The 19,642-nt window shown below is 41.8% G+C and overlaps 1 protein-coding gene across 1 annotated transcript in view; it reads right to left on the reverse strand.

Moving 5' to 3' along the window:
* The window catches only part of LOC149180653 (uncharacterized), a 435,407-nt gene that overhangs the window by 47,643 nt on the left and 368,122 nt on the right, over positions 1-19,642 (reverse strand). The window contains exon 7 of the mRNA XM_089413943.1: positions 18,862-19,032. Within this exon, the coding sequence (XP_089270069.1) occupies positions 18,862-19,032 (171 nt within the window). The remainder of the gene's footprint in view (positions 1-18,861; positions 19,033-19,642) is intronic.

The raw sequence follows: 19,642 nt of genomic DNA on the forward strand, positions 1-19,642 counted from the left end.
GCAAGGCTGAGTTTCAGCAAGGCTGAGATAAGTTGTAAAAGTTTGCTTGCTGATTTTTGCTGAATATTTCTCTTACTGTAAAAAGGCATTTTCCAGAAATAAAGAAGAGCTCTCAAACTGGTTTTCCCCAAGAGTTGTAGGGGGTTTTTCCAGGGTCACATTGACCAAAAATCTCAGTGTTTAAATGTGTTTTAATGGCTGTTTATTACTGCTGATTTTTATTTCTGCAATTTCCAACATTCTGTAAAATTTCCAGAATTTGTGTTTTCAGCAAATTTATTTTTTCCAGCTTGTTAAATGTATGGTTATGGGAAAGGGCATTTAACTATATGGGAGAAATAAGGAGAAACTGAAAACCGGGGTGGGAAATGAGAAATTTCTACACTGGAGGGATCTGGTCCCTGTAAGTACTGCAGCTCTGCCAGCTACCTCTGCATCTACCTGCACCTCACCAGTGGGTCGACCGAAAGATGGATGCACCACCATCTCCAACAGCTCCTCCCTCCTCTGATCGGAAACTCCATGCTCCTGTTGTCTACTAGCCTCCTACAAAGCTACCCTGTCAACCTCCAACACCTCTTGAGGACAAGTGTCTGTAAATACCGCCACCCTGCAAGATGTTTGCACATCTGTCTTCTCCTCGTCAATGGTTGACCCCAAGGGTAGTTGCCCATCCTCCTCCATCACAGGCTCAATATGAACCCCCAACTGGGTCTCCCCAAAAGGCTCATCATGCATATTGTGCACTTCATCCTCCTCAATTGACTCATAATCCATCATATGCTACTCATGCTGACTCATCACTGCTGACACACCATCCCGAATGTCTCCCATAGGGTCCACTGATTGTTCATCATATAAATTTGGCCTGTTGTCAAAAACTCTACATGACTCATGCTCCTCGAAGGCATCCTCATATGAAACCATGGACTCATCCAAAGAAAAAGAATCCTCACCCTAGAGGTCAAAAGGAATCTCCACCTATTCTACCTTTGTCATCTCCTCAGCGTCACTCAAGCATGAGTGGTCAGGTCCCTTGCAGAGGAAGCAAAGCCCCTTCCTCCTTAGTGCATTCTTGTTGCATGATCCACCAAACCTGAGAAGCTCCTCCCTAGTCAACTATCTTCTGAGTAGCTCAATGTTCTACTCGACCAACCTTTTAGCTAGTTCATAAGCAACAGGTGAGACCAGTTGTTCTCTCCTCCAAATGCTCAACAATCTAGTCTACAACTCCCTGCAGATGCCATCACGACCCCCCATACATGAAGACAAAATGGGTTGCATATGTGTTATGACTGTGTCAGATTGATGTTTCCTAATGCTAAAGAAGCATTGGAACATCTGATGAATCAAGCCATCACACTCCAGATCAAACATGATTTCATATGTTTTGACCATGGCCATGACTTCTAAAATCTCAAGCTTCTTCCCAAAGGTAGAGCCTGCACTGTTGTCCAAGTCCTGGAAAGTCTCTACTATCAGTTTGAAAACTCTCCTCATAACATCATCATTGTAAGGAGCTATAGGGGCGGTTAGTCTCATGATGTTACTGAGACAAGATGCAACTGGAAGTCTAACCCCTTCACAAGGTTCCTCCAAGAACTTGTGTTGTATGAGAGCAAGCATAGCTAGTTTTACAGCCCACATTAGTTTCTTCCCTTCTAACTGGCTCACTTTGGGAAGGAGTGCATCCAGTTCATCAAATTTGAAAAGGACTTTCCATGTGACCTTCATGTGTTTCAAATCTGTTTCAAGTTTAAAGATTGTGTGTCCTATTTCTTGCCCCTTTTGCACATCTCTTGGTTGTTCTCTCTGAAGAATGGCATAGATCCCCTTTGAGAACTATGCTGCTGCTAGTTTATTAAGGGAGTCTATGAAGGTTTGATCCATGTTTTAGTCACAACACAATGGCACTACAATTTTCTGGGTTTGACTGTTTGTTTCTCAGTGAGTCATTTTGTCAAATAGTTAAGTACACACTGATGTAGGTAAAATTGTTCTTGATTCCAATATAATGCTGCTACGTATTTAGGCGCAATACATAACACTAACAACCATGCATTAATTCACTTGAAACAGAAAAATCAGTGACGCTAGGAAATAGATGAACCTGATATGTGTCTTCAGAAATAACTCCAATGATTCTTAAGCAAACCAGCTCTAGAATTACAATCTTCATAACATAATCTTTAGGAGAGTACTCTGGTTAACGGATTTGGTTATCGGTGGATCACTTCCACCCTATAAGAGACTACACAGGATTTTTTGTCCCCTCTTTCTCGTCCAACAAGATTCGTATGGTTTCTTCAAGCCCAAAAACACTCCCCTACAAGCCACAAGGTCGGTCTAGCTGACCTTCACGCACAGGAGGAAATGGTCTTCACGTCCTGTGAACAATAACACACCCCATTATGAGTGAGGATAGGCTCCAGCAGTGAATACGAGTAGTCACCCTCTAGCAACCCCACTTCGGCCTCTAGATTTGACTATTCAAAGACACTTCAACCTCTAGATTTGACTATTCAAAGACACTTCGACCACTAGCTCTCACTACAATGACCCGCGTACTTGTTCACGCCGAGAATTGATATTGATTTCAGTCAAGTATTGAGGAAAAGAGTCTATTAATGCATGATCCAACCCAACTATATGCTCAGGTTTTCACAAGAAAGAATGTCAGCCCTGTTAGACAAGGAACTCGACCTTTAATTAACAGATTTTAACGCACGTTTCAGTTTATCGACCTCAAGTACCTCTACGAGTTACTAGACACAACACTATTTCTCTGTCAACAATGTTGTCTCGCTATGTTGACAATCACGATCCGAACAGCTCCCACCTAAAAAATAATCTAGTCCAATCATGCTCGACCTGTCCTCATCGGGATTTTGACGTTGCGGAAGAATTTGATGGAGCGCACAAATTCTCCACTCGACCAACAGCCTATCAACATTGTTTCCTCTGACAGTTGTATCAAGGACTACGTCGACCAGACTACGGGAGAAATAGGTTAGTCAAACTCCCTCCAAAAATTGACAATTCGATGTGAGTCAAGTTTGTTGATTGCAGCTTCTCGAGTCACGTAACCTCCCTTCAGTCGATGCGGCGGCCACAGTTCAACACCTCACTTTGGCTTCTTAACCCACACTTCTAATTTCAGTCTGAAACCCATCACTTGCCAATAAATGATTCTCGGCCCTTCAACAACAGTCATCTCTTCCGATACCAAACTCGGTTCAATAAAATTGTCGGGCTCCTACAAAAAATTCAACACCTACAATAAGTTTGGCCTTTGAAGTTTAACTGGGCCTCCGTGAGCCTGGGTGGTGCAGTCGGCGTATGCAACATGTTGACTCAGTCAAGGGTCGAGCCCCTCTGACGTGTTACTCCAGTCGCATCACTCTCGCCTTCACAAAAGACGCTCGGCCAAAATCAACAATTTGAATTCATATATCTATTCGGCCTCGAGTGCAGCGATTTGTCAACGAGGCAACGTTCTTTAATAATCAACCTTTTGACTTGCGCCCATTGTGAATAATACAATCAATGCACTTACACTTTGCCTCTACAATAAGAATATCTTGTCCCTTTAAGAACAATGCTTTCGGCCTCCTCCAAATTGAGAACTCGGCTAGCAGATTCGCCCTTTTACAGAATAAACTTCCACTCCAGTGTCGACAATAGAATTTAGTCCCCAAAGGGAATCTTGGTCTAAGATGAAATTTTGACCTCTAAGGAAATTTGTTTCTCAGTCCCTAATAACATTCGGAATCTTGTCTTCTTCCACAAAATAATACATGGTTCCACCAACTAAACATGGCAAAAAAATTAGCAATAAAATCGACCCTTTGTAATAAATCTTCACTTCATAAAATCTTCTTGAAATCGAGGGTTTCTTTCTCTAGTATTTTTGCTCCAATCCCTACAATAACCCTGGTATGCAATTTCAGCAAACAAACCCTCAGGCTAGCAGGAAAACCAGTCATGATACCACTTTAATGTCCCAAATGGGAAGTTTTGCTAAATTTGTAGAAATTTACTCAACCCAAAATTTCACCATAAAATCAACATTCTATTAACAGAAGATTGCCATGTAAAATAAAACAAATAGAGCACTGCAACCCAATGACACAATGAACAGGAAAATTGTCATCTTTTATTATGATGAATAACTGGGGTTACATGCACATACAACCAAAATAGTTGAGATGAAAAGTTGGCCTCTAAGATAATCTGTTGCACTGCTATGTTGGCCCTCCAACTTTGAACTGAACTGCACTGCTAAGCCCTCTTGTGAATGCTGGGCGAATTCACAAAGGGAAGGTGGGTACTCGCCCAACCTCACTGAATCACCTGAGGGTTTCTGTCCTGGGGCTACTGCTGAAGTAGAGAACCAGGTTCACAACCTCTCATACAAGAAATATCAAATCCAAGATGACCCTCCAATGGCCTCCTCCTCTTTTATAGATCTGATGGACCCCTCTAGAGCCTCCTATTTTATTATTAATTTAATCATGGAGCACTTTTCCCTCTTTTATTTCAATTAAAATAATCTTTTTAATGCAAGAAAAGGGTAAATTGGTCACCATGTCTCCTCGTGTCACTAATACTCACATCTAACCATCCCATCTAGTAGATCTTCTAGTTCAAGTTCCAACGAGCTATTACACTAAGGTGTTTTCTCAAGTATTCCTCTCAGAATGCCACCTTAAGCATAATTAATTGAGTCAGGCCCAATAATGACTCTATTTTTTGAAAGTTGTCGGAATGCACTAGAACGAAAGGCAAGTTGTGCAGATGATGGAATATACCAAGCAAATGCCATCAAACCTCATAGAAACTCCTCAAAACCGCTCCAAAATCCCTGGGCCCCCTGATGGCTCCTTAGGTCACTGAAACTCACATCTAACCATCCCATCCTGTATATCTTCGCGTTCTGGTTCCATGGAGCTAAAACACTAAGGTGTTTTGTCAGGTATTCCTCTCAGAATGCCACCTTAAGCATAATTAATTGAGTCAGGCCCAATAATAACTCTGTTTCTTGAAAGTTGTCAGAATGCTCCGAAACAAAAGGCAAATTGTGCAGATGATGGAATATACCAAGCGAATGCCATCAGACCTCATAGAAACTCCTCAAACCCCTCGAAAAGCCCCTGGTCCCACTGATGACACCACCCTGCACATATGACTTGTCTGCGCCCAACTCTAAAAGTCCAACCTAACCATGTCATAAGGAACACCAGAAAAAGGAACATTACAATGAGGCTTGGAGCTTTTCCCCTAATCCCCAGTCAATTTCATCATTATATCACATGCCACCTTCCACTTGATGGATGTACCACAGTCATGTCACCACCTTTAAAGGCTGAAACCACCGAATAGGGTCCTTGGTTGACCGCCTTATTCAGCTTGGAGACACTTGTACATTCGAAAGCCCATTATGGAAGGACATACCACTATGAAGTGCCCACTTAATTCCATGATCTGTAAACTCTTTTACTTGATTATTCTAATGATTTGGTGTATTGGAGGGCAAAGGGATGCACTAAACCCTATGCAGGATTGCAGCTATGTCTCCATTTGGGTTTGGTCTCCCTATATGGGGTCCAAGCCCTCCAGAGGACCACATTGGCACTTGTAGGGTGAGCATAGAGAACCATGGGCCCTCCACCATAGCAGAGAGCACTTCATGGATCCCCAGCGCCATTTAGTGATTGCTCATATTCCACCCTTTTGGATGAGGATGATGCACCTAGATCACCATGCCTAGTCGGCTTCACATTTGTACCACACACTTGGCAAAGGTTCTAGGGTCCAAATGAGGATGTGTCTCACTACAAGAGACAAAGAGAGGGCTTATGTCATCATCCTAACCCTTACAGATGGCTTACAGGCATCATTGATCCACTTGGAGACCATGAGGATTGTCATTGTGCCCCCACACCCACATGGGGACACCACATGTGACATGCTTGGATACCAAGGGGCAACCCCTTTTTCACTATGTTTGGAGCCTATTCTCGCACATTGGCTCAATGGCCCAACGACTCATCATGTTTACTATTTTTCCCTCTTTAGAGGCTTATTTTTCTATTTTGAGCTATCTTGGTGGGCTTGCCGCCAAGGAATGTTATTGTTGTGCATTATTTTATTATTTAGGGCTCAATTAGGCCAATTAGTCTATTCGAGCTGCCTTATGGATTGTATAAATTGATGAGAGGCTCATTCATTCCTCTAATCATCACTTGGATTGGATTAGTATCTCTTGAGAGCTTTTCGCACTTTTCACTGGGGTGAAATTTTTGGAGTTTTTTGATGCACTATGATGTTTGGATTTTTGCTATTGTCTTTGGAGCTTCTTTCTAATGCAAAGTTGATGAATGGATATACACTCTCTCTCATGTAAGTGGACCTTTAATGCTATTCTTGTTATCTTACTTGTCAAATGCATGGATATTGTTAGTATTATTCCTATATGGGTTATGTAATGCAAAATTCTTTCGGGAAATTTGAATAAGTGATTTAATGCATGCGTTTCTCTTGAGGGATTGATTGAATGTTCCTAGAGGCACCTCTTAGGTTGAAAGACCTTGAAACTTCATCTCTTTGGCAAATTTGAAGTATAAATCTCTAATAACCAAGTTGTTGCCCTTGAGTAGGCTAGCGAAGGTAAATTAGGGCTCCATAGCTCACGAAATTCCTCGATCTGGTGTATCATGACTCCATTCAAGCCCCCTAAGCAAGGCGTTGATCCTCGCATCCTCTTTGTGGTCAAATTTATCTTTATTTTCTTTACTCTTCTTGATTCTAGGCCTTACCCTAGAGGGTCACCTAGGGCATTAATCAAATTTCCTTGTAACCATCCAAACAACTCGTTTTTTAGTCCACTACTGTGTTGGGGTTTCCTCTAAGGTTCCTCCAAGTTTGAGCCAATTCGACAGTGGAATCCCGAGATATAGCAAGCCCTAGCCATAAGACCAATTCTTGCCATAGGTTGATTTTGGTTAGTTCCTCACTAGGATCATTACATTCAAATCTCAAAAGAAGATTAGTCCTTTGATCCTATTCTCTTCTCTAATTACGTCAAGCCCCTCCTTGATTGATCAACTCCATACCCTTGAACTAATCTGGGTCCACTTGGGTTCTTTGTGTTCCCACAACTCTATAACTCAAATTCCACACGGCTTACATAGAACACATTTCTTCACAAGGATCCTTAAGCCTAGGAAGCCCCTTAACAAGTCATATCCTCCAGCCCTAGGCCTAGGCATCCTTATAGCCCTTCTTAGAGAACCAATCATCTTGATTTCAAAACAAGCAAGCCATTTAGTTGAGCCTCTCTTATGAATAGGCTTTAAGAATCACCTCATATCTTATCATTAACCCATCCATTCTTGCGATTCCTCTCATACCGAGACGCCTCCAATCAGTGAAAGTTCGTAAAGAGCAGGGAGCCTTAACTGAGGTGACAGTGGGCTATCACTCCATTTTTGCCCCTTGACCTAGTAGTTGCTCTATAGGATCCCCTCCTAGGACCCCTGCTAGTTTCAGCAGTAACATTTTTGGCACCATTGTCGTAGAATGAGATGTGTGTCTTATTCCTCATACGACAATATCGATATATCATTCTTGGTGACTCCATTGGAAGAATGAAGCCCTAGTTCTTAATTAAGCTTTTAGGTCGATGCTTGTAGGGTGGAGCAAGCATTTTTCTAGGCAAATTCAAATTCACCTTGGTGACTCCTATGTAATTTACATGTATATCTCAATAGGATGTCTTTCTTTGATGATTTTCCCGCTTTGGACATCATTAGCATCCCTAGGCACCCTAATCATGTCACAGAAAGGATGGTACGTGGGGTGCCCGTGTTTGATGGTGATCCACTCTCTGCAATCAATCTTGTACAAAGATTTAATGCACATGCTTCAAAGGAGAATATGGTCCACCAAGCTGTCCTTATGTTGTTATGCATGATATCTCTGTGTGGTCATACCTCCTGGTTGGCATAATCATCGACCTAGGAGCATCTCATCTATTGAGAAGTTCTTTGATGGATTTCTTAGTCATTTTCAAGTGTGCCCTGCATTAAACATTCAAGAGGAAGCCTTCATTGAGCACCATCATAACCTTGGGAATCTAGATAATGAGCAGGAAAGGGGATCCTCCCTGGGTCCGCATGACAAAAGATGGCATGATAATTTTGAAAGCATGTGTGATAGGGAGGGTGAGTTTGTAGAGAGTGAAGGTAGGATTAACCCTACCTTTCCCAAGGATACTACCTGTGATGATCTATCATTTGAAAAACTTGCAGAAGGTGATCCCATAACCCTTTCTAAAATTCATATCAATGATTACTTACATATTATAAAAGGAAAATGGGAGATCCGTGGAAATCGTTTCGACAAGGACCCTATCTATGACACCAATGACGATGATATCGATAGGACCTTTATCCTTCCTCACAATCCTAGGGTTGTAGTTGAGTCTCATGTGGAAACTTTTCTCAACCCTTCTTACATTATCATTAATAACGAGGAACTTGTGTTTCTCCCTCTGTTAAATTATGGTATGTTCTATGCTTAGTGCAGTTTACTTATTTTTCTTCTTATTATCCACAGATTAGCAATCACATATACATTAAGTAAAGTGCAGATAGAACTTCGGCTTGCCTAGGAGAGGCAAGCACACCCAATCCGCACTTCTGGATGGTCAATGCTTGGTCAACGCTGGTCAAAGAGATGACCTACTGTCCTAGCGTCCTTTCTGCATCTTCCATGCCCTAGGACGTCTTCCTTTCAACAACACGTGTGAGAGAAAGAGAGGCTCCTTTTATGCGTAGGAAAGAGAGAGAAAAGATGAGTGAATTGAATTGTCCAAATGAGGAAAATGTTCCTTGTATTTATATGCAAATGTTGAGGATGAATAGATGTGACTATTGGGCTTCTAAGCCTACATAAGTTTGTTGGCCGACCTTGACAATTTGTCCATAATCAAAATAAATTCATATCTCCATAAATACTTATCAGAATCGGATGATCTTTAGATCAATCCTACACCTCTTGACGAGAGGAATCTAGGAAAAATATCAAAAGCCATAAATAAGGTGATCCACGTGGAGTTTGGCCCTAGTTGCCAATTTTAACAGTCCCTCTCAACTAGGGAGAACTTCATCTGCAATCTGTCGGACCGTCGCTGCTATCCATCCATCAAATGCATTGTCCTGTACAGCTTGACCCCACTCTGCTCTACTCTGCTCTGCTTTGCTCTGCTCTGTTCTGCTTTGCTCTGCTCCAACTATGAAGAAGAAGAAATGATCGAGGATGTATCATACCATCCTCCACTGACCCGAAGTCAATCTCAGAGTGTGGAACACTCTCACTAATCCCAGATCAATGCAGATCATCCTAGCATAGGGAGTACGGTAGATACAGCGATGCGTCCATCGATAGTACTACTCTGGTCCCTATCCTCATATCACTGCTCATTGATCAGATGAGAGGTACTTCCCACGAGTCCCAGACTACATGGGTAGGATGCCTCGATAGGAGAACTAATCATCTTGTCCACAGGACAACGAATCATCCTGTCCAGTGGATGCCACAGGGAACTAATCATCCTGGCCTACAGGAGAACTAATCATCATGTTCCATAGTCGCCATGGAGAACGAATCATCTTGGCCCACAGGAGAACTAATAATCTTGTTCCATAGTCGCCACGGGGTGTCACAAGGGAAGGTTGAACCTTTACCCTGTACATAGTGCACCACCAGGGGATGGTGAGTCACCCTGTGGTCACATGTCACTCCAAGAAGTACCCTGCGCCCCCCTGGAGCTCCCAGAGCTCAATACATCATACTCGACCCTCATAAGAGGGTCTCTGAACGACACCAATTCGTTCTCGGAAAGTTAGGAATTTGACCTTTCCTAGGGGCTTTGTCAAAATTTCGACAACCTGTTCATATGTACCGATATGTTGGAGCCTTATTGCTCCTCACTGCACCATATCTTGAATATAGTGGTACCTGATATCAATATGCTTGGAGCAATCAAGAAATACAGGATCTCTGATAAACAGATCCCACTCTGGTTGTCACACAGAATCACGGTGGTATCCAATGTAAATCCAAAGAGCTCACTGAAGAGCTTTCGCAACCAGACTGCCTCACAGGAGGCCATGCTAGAAGCAATGTACTCTGCCTCGGCGGTGCTCAAAGCCACCGACTTCTGCTTCCTGCTCATCCAGCATATCGAGGTAGATCCCAAAGAGAAACAACACCCAGAAGTGCTCTTTCAGTCCACCACACTGCCTACCCAATCAGTATCAGTATACCCAAGTAGTCTCACATCTCCGGCAGTGTATCTCAACCCATGAGTGATTGTGCCACGAAGATATCTCAACAAATTCTTGGCACCAATTCAATGTGAGTGGTGAGGCTCAACCATATGTTGACTCAATGTGTTGACTGCAAAGCATATATCCGGACGTGAGTTCACCAAGAACATTAACGCTCCGACGAGTTGATGATACTCGGTAGCATTTCATAAAACAGGTCCAACAACGCTACCGCTTAACTTCTTGAAGTCAAGCTCCATCGGGGTAGTTACGGGCTTGCAGTCCACCATGCTGAATCTCTCCAATATCTTCACCACATATTTTCATTGAGATAGGAAAATCTCCCGTGGTTTCTACCAGACTTCCAGTCCTAGCAAATAGTGCATAAGTCTTAGGTCTTTCATCTCGAACTCGGAAGCTAGCTCCCTCTTACATTCGTGAATGAGAGAGTCTGCACGTGTTAGAAAGAGGTCGTCAACATATAGCACCAGTATGAGAGGCTTGTCATCTATAACCTTAAAGTAAAGGTTAGGGTCGGCTTCACTCCTAGCGAATCCCAGCTTCATCAAGTAGCTATCGATCCTCTCATACCATGCTCGGGGTGCTTACTTTAGCCCATAGAGGGCCTTCTTCAACTTGCACACATGAAATTCTCGATCATAAATCTCAAATCCTTCAGGTTGCTCCACATAGACCTCCTCTTTGATCGAACCATTTAAGAACGCAGTCTTGACATCCATCCGATGTAGGTTCCATCCTTGCGAAGCAGCAAGGGCTATGATCGAGCAGATGGTGGTATATCAGGAAACAGGTGCAAATATCTCGTCATAGTCTATACCTTCCTTCTGGGAGAAGCCATGAGCAACAAAACGAGCCTGATACTTTTCTGCACTTCCATCAACTGCATGCTTTATCTTGTAAAGCCATTTTGAAGTGACAACTGCTTTGTCCTAGGGTCTGGGGACCACATCCCAAACGTCTTTTTTCATAATGGACTCATATTCCTCGGCCATAGCGTCTTTCCATACTTGAGGCTTGACGGCATCTGTGAATGACGAAGGCTCATTTTGGATGAGCGTGCTCATGATGGTCAGGTATCCCTAATACCTGTTTGACTTCTTACTTTCATGGAAGGTTCCTCGGGGTGCAATGTGTCCTTCAGCATCATCAAGTGTCCCCTTAAGCCATGAAGGCCTCTTCCTAGAAGAGGAAGGCTCTTGCGGAGGAGAATCAATAGGATCCATAGGTTCTTCCACATCGGGCATCGTCTCATCTTCCTTTTCCTTCAGTTCCCCGGTGTCAGCGTCTTTAGATCCCCTTAAAGTAGGAAGATTGTCTACTTTGCTAAGAGCCATATCTTCGTCAGAGGTGACACCATGATTAATCTCGACTTCCCTTTGACCAGCTACATAGATTCTATAGCCCTTAGTATTTTCGCTATAGCCCACAAAGATTCCTTTCTTTCCAGATGCACCCAATTTATTCCTTTTCTCTTTCGGCACATGAAAATATACAGGGCTTCCAAAAATTCTAAAATGAGATACATCAGGTTTCTTACCAGTGAACATTTCTTCGGCAGTCTTGGAACCCAATGCTTAATGAGGGCATCGGTTTTGTACATATACGGCGGTATTTGCAGCTTCGGCCCATAGAAACTTTGAAATTCTTTGATCATGAAGCATAACACGGACAACTTCCACAATTGTACGATTCTTCCTTTCCGCCACACCATTCTGCTCAGGAGTATATGGTGTAGTAGTCTCCCTCTTAATGCCAACCTCTTTGCAAAAGTCATGAAACTCATTGGATTCATATTCAGTCTCATTATCAGTCCTTAAGATCTTGATCTTCTTTTCGGTTTCATTCTCGATCAAGGCTTTGAAGTGCCGAAACCAGGAGACCACTTCATCCTTCTTTTTCAAGAAGTATATCCAAGTCTTGCAAGAATAATCATCTGTAAAAGTGAGGTAATATAAATATCCTCCCAAGGAGTTCACAGGCATCATACCGGATATGTCTGAGTGAACCAACTGCAATATATCGGAGGTCTTGCTTTGGCTTGAGGGGAATGGTCCCCTTTTGAGCTTTCCTTCGGCACATCCTGGACATACACCTTCTTGCTCTAATCTGAACTCGGGCATCCCGGTCACCATTTTTCTTACATTGGGTAGAGCTTTATAATGAAGGTGAGCAAACCTCCGATGCCATAGTTTGGACTGAAGGGATGTGTCACAAGACATGACACCTAGCGGACTTCCTCCAACCTGATATAATGAATCAACTCGAAACCCAAGAGTAAAAGCATCTTTAAAGTTCTTTTTCCATACACGTACCTTGCCATCGCTGAAGGCCACTTTGTAGCCTTTTTCTTCCATTGCTGAAATGGACACCAGGTTCTTTTTGAGATCAAGTACATATAATACATCTTGTAAGTGGATGGTATTACCCTGATTCAATTGAAGAGTGACATTTCCTACGCCTTTCACAAGATATTTTGAAATATCTCCAAGAACAATTTCCAGGTTGGTTTCCTTCTCTATTAGATTATAAAGAGCTTCTTTGTAACCAGTGAAGTGCCTTGAGGCACCACTATCAATAAGCCAATTTCCCAACGAATCCGGGGGAGCAGTAGTAGATAGAGCTACTGGTAGATAGTATTCATCTTGCTTATTGTTAACAATGTTAGATTCATACCTAGAATTTCTTTCCTTCTTGAATGGTTGTCCTCTTCGTTGATTTCCGGCAGTTCTTTTACCTCTGCCATTTGACCTGCCATTCCTTTAATTGCCTTGAGATGGATTTTGATCATCGTCCCGGTGTGAGTCCATTTTATGAGGGCACTCCCTTGCATAGTGACCCATTTTATTGCAATTGTAACATCATCCTTTTCTTCCACCCTTTGGTCCAGCCTTTCCTTTGAATTTAGCCCCGGAATTGTTTCTTCTTTTAGTATGAGAAGAAAAGGCAGAGGGATGACCTTTAAGTATGGGCATTTCTTGCTCTTCCATCCTCATTTCTTCTTGAATGCATCTGGCCATTAATTCCTCAAATCCAGGAATTACATTATTGTTGAGAAGAGTAGTCCTGAATATATACCATTCAGATGGCAGTCCTCCAAGAGTTGTGAGTGTCATTTCCCTGTCAGGAATTACTTCCCCAATAGATAGGAGATCGTTCTTGATCTCAGTGATCCTTAAGAAATATGCTTGCATACTCTCATCTTTGCCCTTCTTAATTTCCTTCAGCTTATTTCTAAGAAACAAGACTTGATTTGCATCATTAACTTTAAATAAACTCACCAATCTATCGTAGATTTCCTTGGAGGTGTTCAGCTCGGAAACATAGGCCACCAAGCGCTTGTCGATAGAGTCCCGGATGATCTTCCTTGCTTTGACTTCTCCCTTGGTCCATTTGTTCCTAGCAGCAACGGATGCATTTGATGGAGGCTCAACAATCCTGCCTCTCACATGGTCCAACACTTCCTGCTGTTCTAATGTCAGATCGAGAGACATCTTCCATCTGTGATAGTCAGACTTCTCACGGAGTTTGTTTTCAAAAGGGAAGTGTGTTGAGGACCCCATGATTTCTTTAAGATAGCCTTGCCAACCTTCTCTTTGGTGATTGCTCTTGCTCTTGCTCTTGCTTGGGCTTTGTCTTCACCTCAACTCTGAAACCATGTTAAATTATGGTATGTTCTATGCTTAGAGCAGTTTACTTATTTTTCTTCTTATTATCCATAGATTAGCAATCACATATACATTAAGTAAAATGCAGATAGAATATTAAATGATCAACAAAAAACAAGCCAAGACAAGAGACACAAGATATGGCGGCTAGCTAGGGACAAATCCCAAAACGAGGAAACCCTTTGATCAAATCTTCTTTTATCTTCAATGGTTCAGCAGAGAGAAATAGTACAAAATCTTAATTCTGTAATTTTATATCAGCAACAACAAACCCTAGATCAGCAAAGTCAAACTTGGTCAAATTAGTTGAAATTGACCTCTAAAATACTTAGTCAATTTTCGGTCAACTTGTCCTCGAACAGCCTGAAGAAACAGCCCTTCAACAGCCCCAAAAGTACAGTCAATTTGCCGATTTCTGAAGTCAATTGCAGCCCTAAACTAGGGCAGTGAACACCGGTCAAACTAGAGGTCAGATCACCTCGATTTTCGTGCCAAAAATTGCGGCCTGCCTAGGAGAGGCAACCACACCCAATCCGCACTTTTGGATGGTCAACGCTTGGTCAACGTTGGTCAAAGAGATGACATGCTGTCCTAGCGTCCTCCTTTCTGCGTCTTCCTTGCCCTAGGACGTCTTCCTTTCAGCCACATGTGAGAGAGAGAGAGAGAGGCTCCTTTTATGCGTAGGAGAGAGAGAGAAGATGAGTGAAATGAATTGCCCAAATGAGGAGAATGCTCCTTGTATTTATATGCAAACGTTGAGAATGAATAGACGTGACTGTTGGGCTTCTGAGCCTACATAAGTTTGCTGGCCAACCTTGACAATTTGTCCATAATCAAAATAAATTCATATCTCCATAAATACTTATCGGAATCAGATGATCTTTAGATCAATCCTACACCTCTCGATGAGAGGAATCTAGGAAAAATATCAGAAGCCATAAATAAGGTGATCCACATGGAGTTTGGCCCTAGTTGCCAATTTCATCAGTCTCCCTTTCCTACTAGTCATTACTCTATGGTGGCCATAAAGCATGGCATAAATGATTAGGACTATGATGGAAGTGATATGCCAGAGATTGCCATCCATCAAAAGTTTATGAGCTTGATTGTTGACATCTCTATCTTTTGGTTAGAGGAGAGGATCTCGTGGAGTAGATTACATCCCTTTGTTCCCTCTTTTTCTGTGATCCTCCATGCATGGGCATTCTATTTTCCCACCTCCCGCCTTGGTGACCCTCCATATGATTATTTTTATCCTTGCTCTTAGATTTGCTACATAAGTAATCATTGGGCAAAATGTTTTTATATTGATCTAGTGATGTCCTGGTTGCATTGGCTCTATGATTACACTTAGTACTTGTACGATATAATATGCATGTTAGGTAGGATGCATTGCATGCTAATTTTCTCATTAGAACTAACATCATATGATATTATCATGACAGACTAGATGCATTTAGATTAAAGTCACATAAATTTATCTTCTTGTTGATTTTATGGCCTAATACTAAGCATGGGTGATCATAAGACACCCAAACAAAAGGGTTTCCCCATGTGCTTGGTCGTTAATATGTGCAGGTAACAAGTCTGCGGTCCCAAGAAATTGTTGGTGTTCTCATGACCTCTTGCTCGATGATGTTCGTACACTCTTCTGTGAGATCATGGCCTAGTTGAAGCTAGATGTTACCCACCACCCGTGGGTAGTATGCATAGGAGAAAATTTTCTCCTAGATGGTCGTCAACCGTCAGCCCAAAGGCCCTTGCAACCAACGGAGAGCTCAATGTGCCATTATCTATGCCACCTAAGCCATCCATGTGGTCTCTCGCCCATCTGTTATGATCGTATGTTTGAAGATGGGCCTCACAACCCCGAAGGTATGGTTTTCATTGGTGTAGTTGAGTGATTTTGCTTACTTATCATGGACACTTTTGGGCAAGGATTGGTGAGGGTATTTGGCAGAAAGAGTGAGCTAGGTCTGTACTCTTTGCTCCTATGCCTGATTTGGTAGTTAGTCATGTATCTTGGTCATGTGGGATCTCCTTTATTGGCCACTAGCTTTAGGGCTGGCACCACAGGGGAAATCCCAATTTTAGTAGTGTGGTCTTGTTTCCCGACACTAGATACATCACTCCCCTCCGCTGATTTTAACCCCACTCATGACTTTTCTCATCCAGGTCCACATGTGTCATTGGGTCCACACAGGGTTAGCCTCCCCCTACCCTTGTCCACACTCTAGGTCGAGCCTTGAATGATGCCTTGGAATTTGATGCAGCTAAAAAGAAAAGAAAAAGCATAATTTAGCCACTCTCAATAGGAAACGTATGACAAAATGCAAAAGATGGTCGGGACATACAAATTTAGCACATGGGCAAAAGACAAACATGAGCTATACCCCTTATTTATGGCCATCGCACTGGTTTCTATGGGCCCTAGATGAGCCCCCTCCATATTAAGGAACCCATGATTGTCCTAGCCCCTGGTGGGCAATGAAATGCCCCACCTTAAAAGGAGGTACCTACTGTTATATCCTACACATCATGCTCTCATCCCCTGGAGCCCCGAGCAGTTATGAAGAAAAATCAATCAAAGGCAAAAGGCATATGGAGAGGGATGGAAAAAACAAAGGTCAGGGTAACTTATGTACCACGATTGCTCCCTCCTGTGCTCATATACCAGGTGTGGGCTTCCCCTATTATAGTTACCCTTGTACCATGGCACAAGACAAATGTCCCAAATGGGATGTTTTACTAAATTTGCAAAAATTTACTCAACCCAAAATTTAACCGTAAAATCAACATTCTATTAACAGAATATTGCCATGTAAAATAAAACAAATAGAGCACTGTAATCCAATAACACAATGAACAAGAAAATTCTCAGCTTTTATTATAATTGATAACTGGGGTTACATGCACATACAACCAAAATAACTGACATGAAAAGCTGACCTCCAAGATAATCTGCTGCACGTACAGTCTATTTCTTGCACAGTGTAATGCTCAAGAGAGCTTAACAAAGCAAGGGTTACCAATGAATTTAGGGCTCGATTACTCCATACACCAGAACACTCCAGAATCACCAGCTACTTTGTGCACAGTAAAAGAGGGGCAGGCACATGCTCGATCACATCAAGCAATCCCTTAATGGACGTATTTGAGCTCAAAAAAAAAACATTGCCTTAACACTATCAAAGTGCCTAAAAAACTCCATGAAACCCTCAGAAACAATGAGCTTCCTTCAACTGCCTTCAAAGGATGTGCGAGACTACCCAAAGGCCACAGAGATAAATCAGAGAAAATTTGTATTCTAGTGCATGTCCTTGATGAGAAGTTGAACCTCCTTTTATAGTGATGGAGGAAGTGCTTTGGTTGAAGCCAACTTGTGCATATTAGAGGGAAGCAAAAAGATTTCAATTTGAAATTTCAGTTTTGCTGTGGAGCCAAAAACTTTGATCCACAAATTGATTTAATTTTGGACCAATTCCATGTAATAACACTTCATGTAAATCCTTCAATAATCATAACAATTCAATAATAATCATGAAAATTCTTTCATGCCCATGAGTTAAAAGAATGTTTAATGATGAGCTACCACATCATCCTTTTGTTGGGAATTTTGACCACAAAGTGGGGCACCAATCTTTGATCACTCATATCTCCCAAATCATGAGGAGCCTCGTGGCGTGCCAATACCATTAGAATCGGCATGACGAGGAGCATCCAATGATAATGATTTTAGGAGTAAACCCATTGATGTTCCTCCTCAAAAATCATCAACAAAGGTGGGGCTTTTATGGTTTTCTGCCATTTTTCCAGGGCTACTTGTCCATTGATGTAAATCATGACATACATGGAAGTCCAATTTTATCTAATACTAGGACCTTATTGTCAATTTTTTTCTATTAGAACCTATAGTTTAGTGGTTCTGTTCAAACTATGTTATGGCATCAGGCATTTTGAACAGCTGGATGCAAGCATACTGAACTTTTTGTTCCACTGATGTACTGCTGTGTATTCAGGCACAGATTTTATTAATACAATATTTACAATTACAGTTTAAAAAACAGATATATTTGCCGACATCGTATATGTAACACCGATTTGGAGCAGAGGTGGCAGCCCAGATTTAAGCCAGAATTAGCACTTTCCATAGGGAAGTGGACCCTCTTGAGGTTTGGGGCCAACGAAGATATCCTGGATGTCCTCAATTACAATCTTGCATGAAGATGTAAATGACTTGATGTATTCTTTGTTGTTCAAAAACATAATATAAGATGCCTTTTCTAGAAAGCAAAGTAGGAAATTCTGCAGAGACAATGGGATATTTTCACCTGTAAGTGGGAGTGTATTCCTTTGGTAAGAGGCTGATTGTATATGAACAATTCAACAATTTATTGTTCAAACAAATAATACTATAGAAAGAGAACTTATTTGCATGTAACTGGCCCTTGCTTAATTGGGAGAAAATGTTAGGCTATGAATTGAAATCAGCCTGACCATCTTAAATATATGAACAGCTCCAATACCCTCCATTGTCAAGTAATATTCACAAGACAAATGAATTTCCTTTTGTACTCATCAATCATTCATGACACAATAGCTTCTAGGGACAAAACATACTATTTTAGGTATTTAACTAGACATATTTAAATTTACAAAGAGCACCCCAAATGAATTATAAGACTTAGCCTGGGAAATCATCAACTTTGATTTATTAGACTTTTTGGAAACTTTTTTAGTAGATTATTTACCAAGCAATTTTATAAAACTCAGTCTCTTACAAATCTTAACTGCAAATTCTGTTTTTTAGCAAGTACTATAACAAGGTAATAAAGACACACCTGACGGCGAACAAGGCGGGTTATGTCAATTTCTGCTTTAACACCAGAAGCAGCGAGCCCAATCATGACAGCTTTTCCACCATCCCTTACACTGAGCACAGTCTGCATAAAAGTCTCTGGTTTTCCTAATGCTTCCACAGCAATATCAACACCCCTGCCCTCTGTGATTTCCTGCATTATCAAAGATAATATCAGTAGTTTTTACTCAAGTCTGAAGAATTTATGTGTTTTCTTATTTTATCACTACATCTGAAGACAGTGGGTATATCTAGACTGTATGATACAATCTCACCACATATGCAAACCTCCACTGCCTCATATACCCATGTTTCATTTCACGTAACAATAAGGGGTTAATACAACTCTGACAGCGCAAAGATACTGACAAACATTTCGCTATCCTTGACTTCAAACAGAGAGGATCTATTTTCTGATAAAACTATACCAAGTTGAATGTCCTGAAGCAAGAAAGACATAGCTACCTATGTCATATACATATTTTTGGGATAAATATTATGGATAAATCATAATATCTCCTGTCAATATCAAAGGCAGTTACTCTAAAACAGTGATCACGTTGTCCTCAGGGAGCTCTTCACAGAAGAAGATATCAGCTACCTGTTGTCGCGCGGATTGGCACGACAACACTCAGACTGGGGGCTGTCACTCTGATCCCCGATCCCTCCGTTTAAGCCTGTCTCCCGCGGCTATGGGGGGTAGTCCCTGTGAGATGATGAGACCAACTGTCGACCAGTTGGTTGGGAGACACGAGACACGATAT

This window comes from Pinus tabuliformis, chromosome 3_2 (genome assembly GCF_031772625.1).
Source record: "Pinus tabuliformis cultivar Carrire ecotype Pingquan chromosome 3_2, CPIR1, whole genome shotgun sequence".
In the NCBI taxonomy this organism is placed as follows: Eukaryota; Viridiplantae; Streptophyta; class Pinopsida; order Pinales; family Pinaceae; genus Pinus; species Pinus tabuliformis.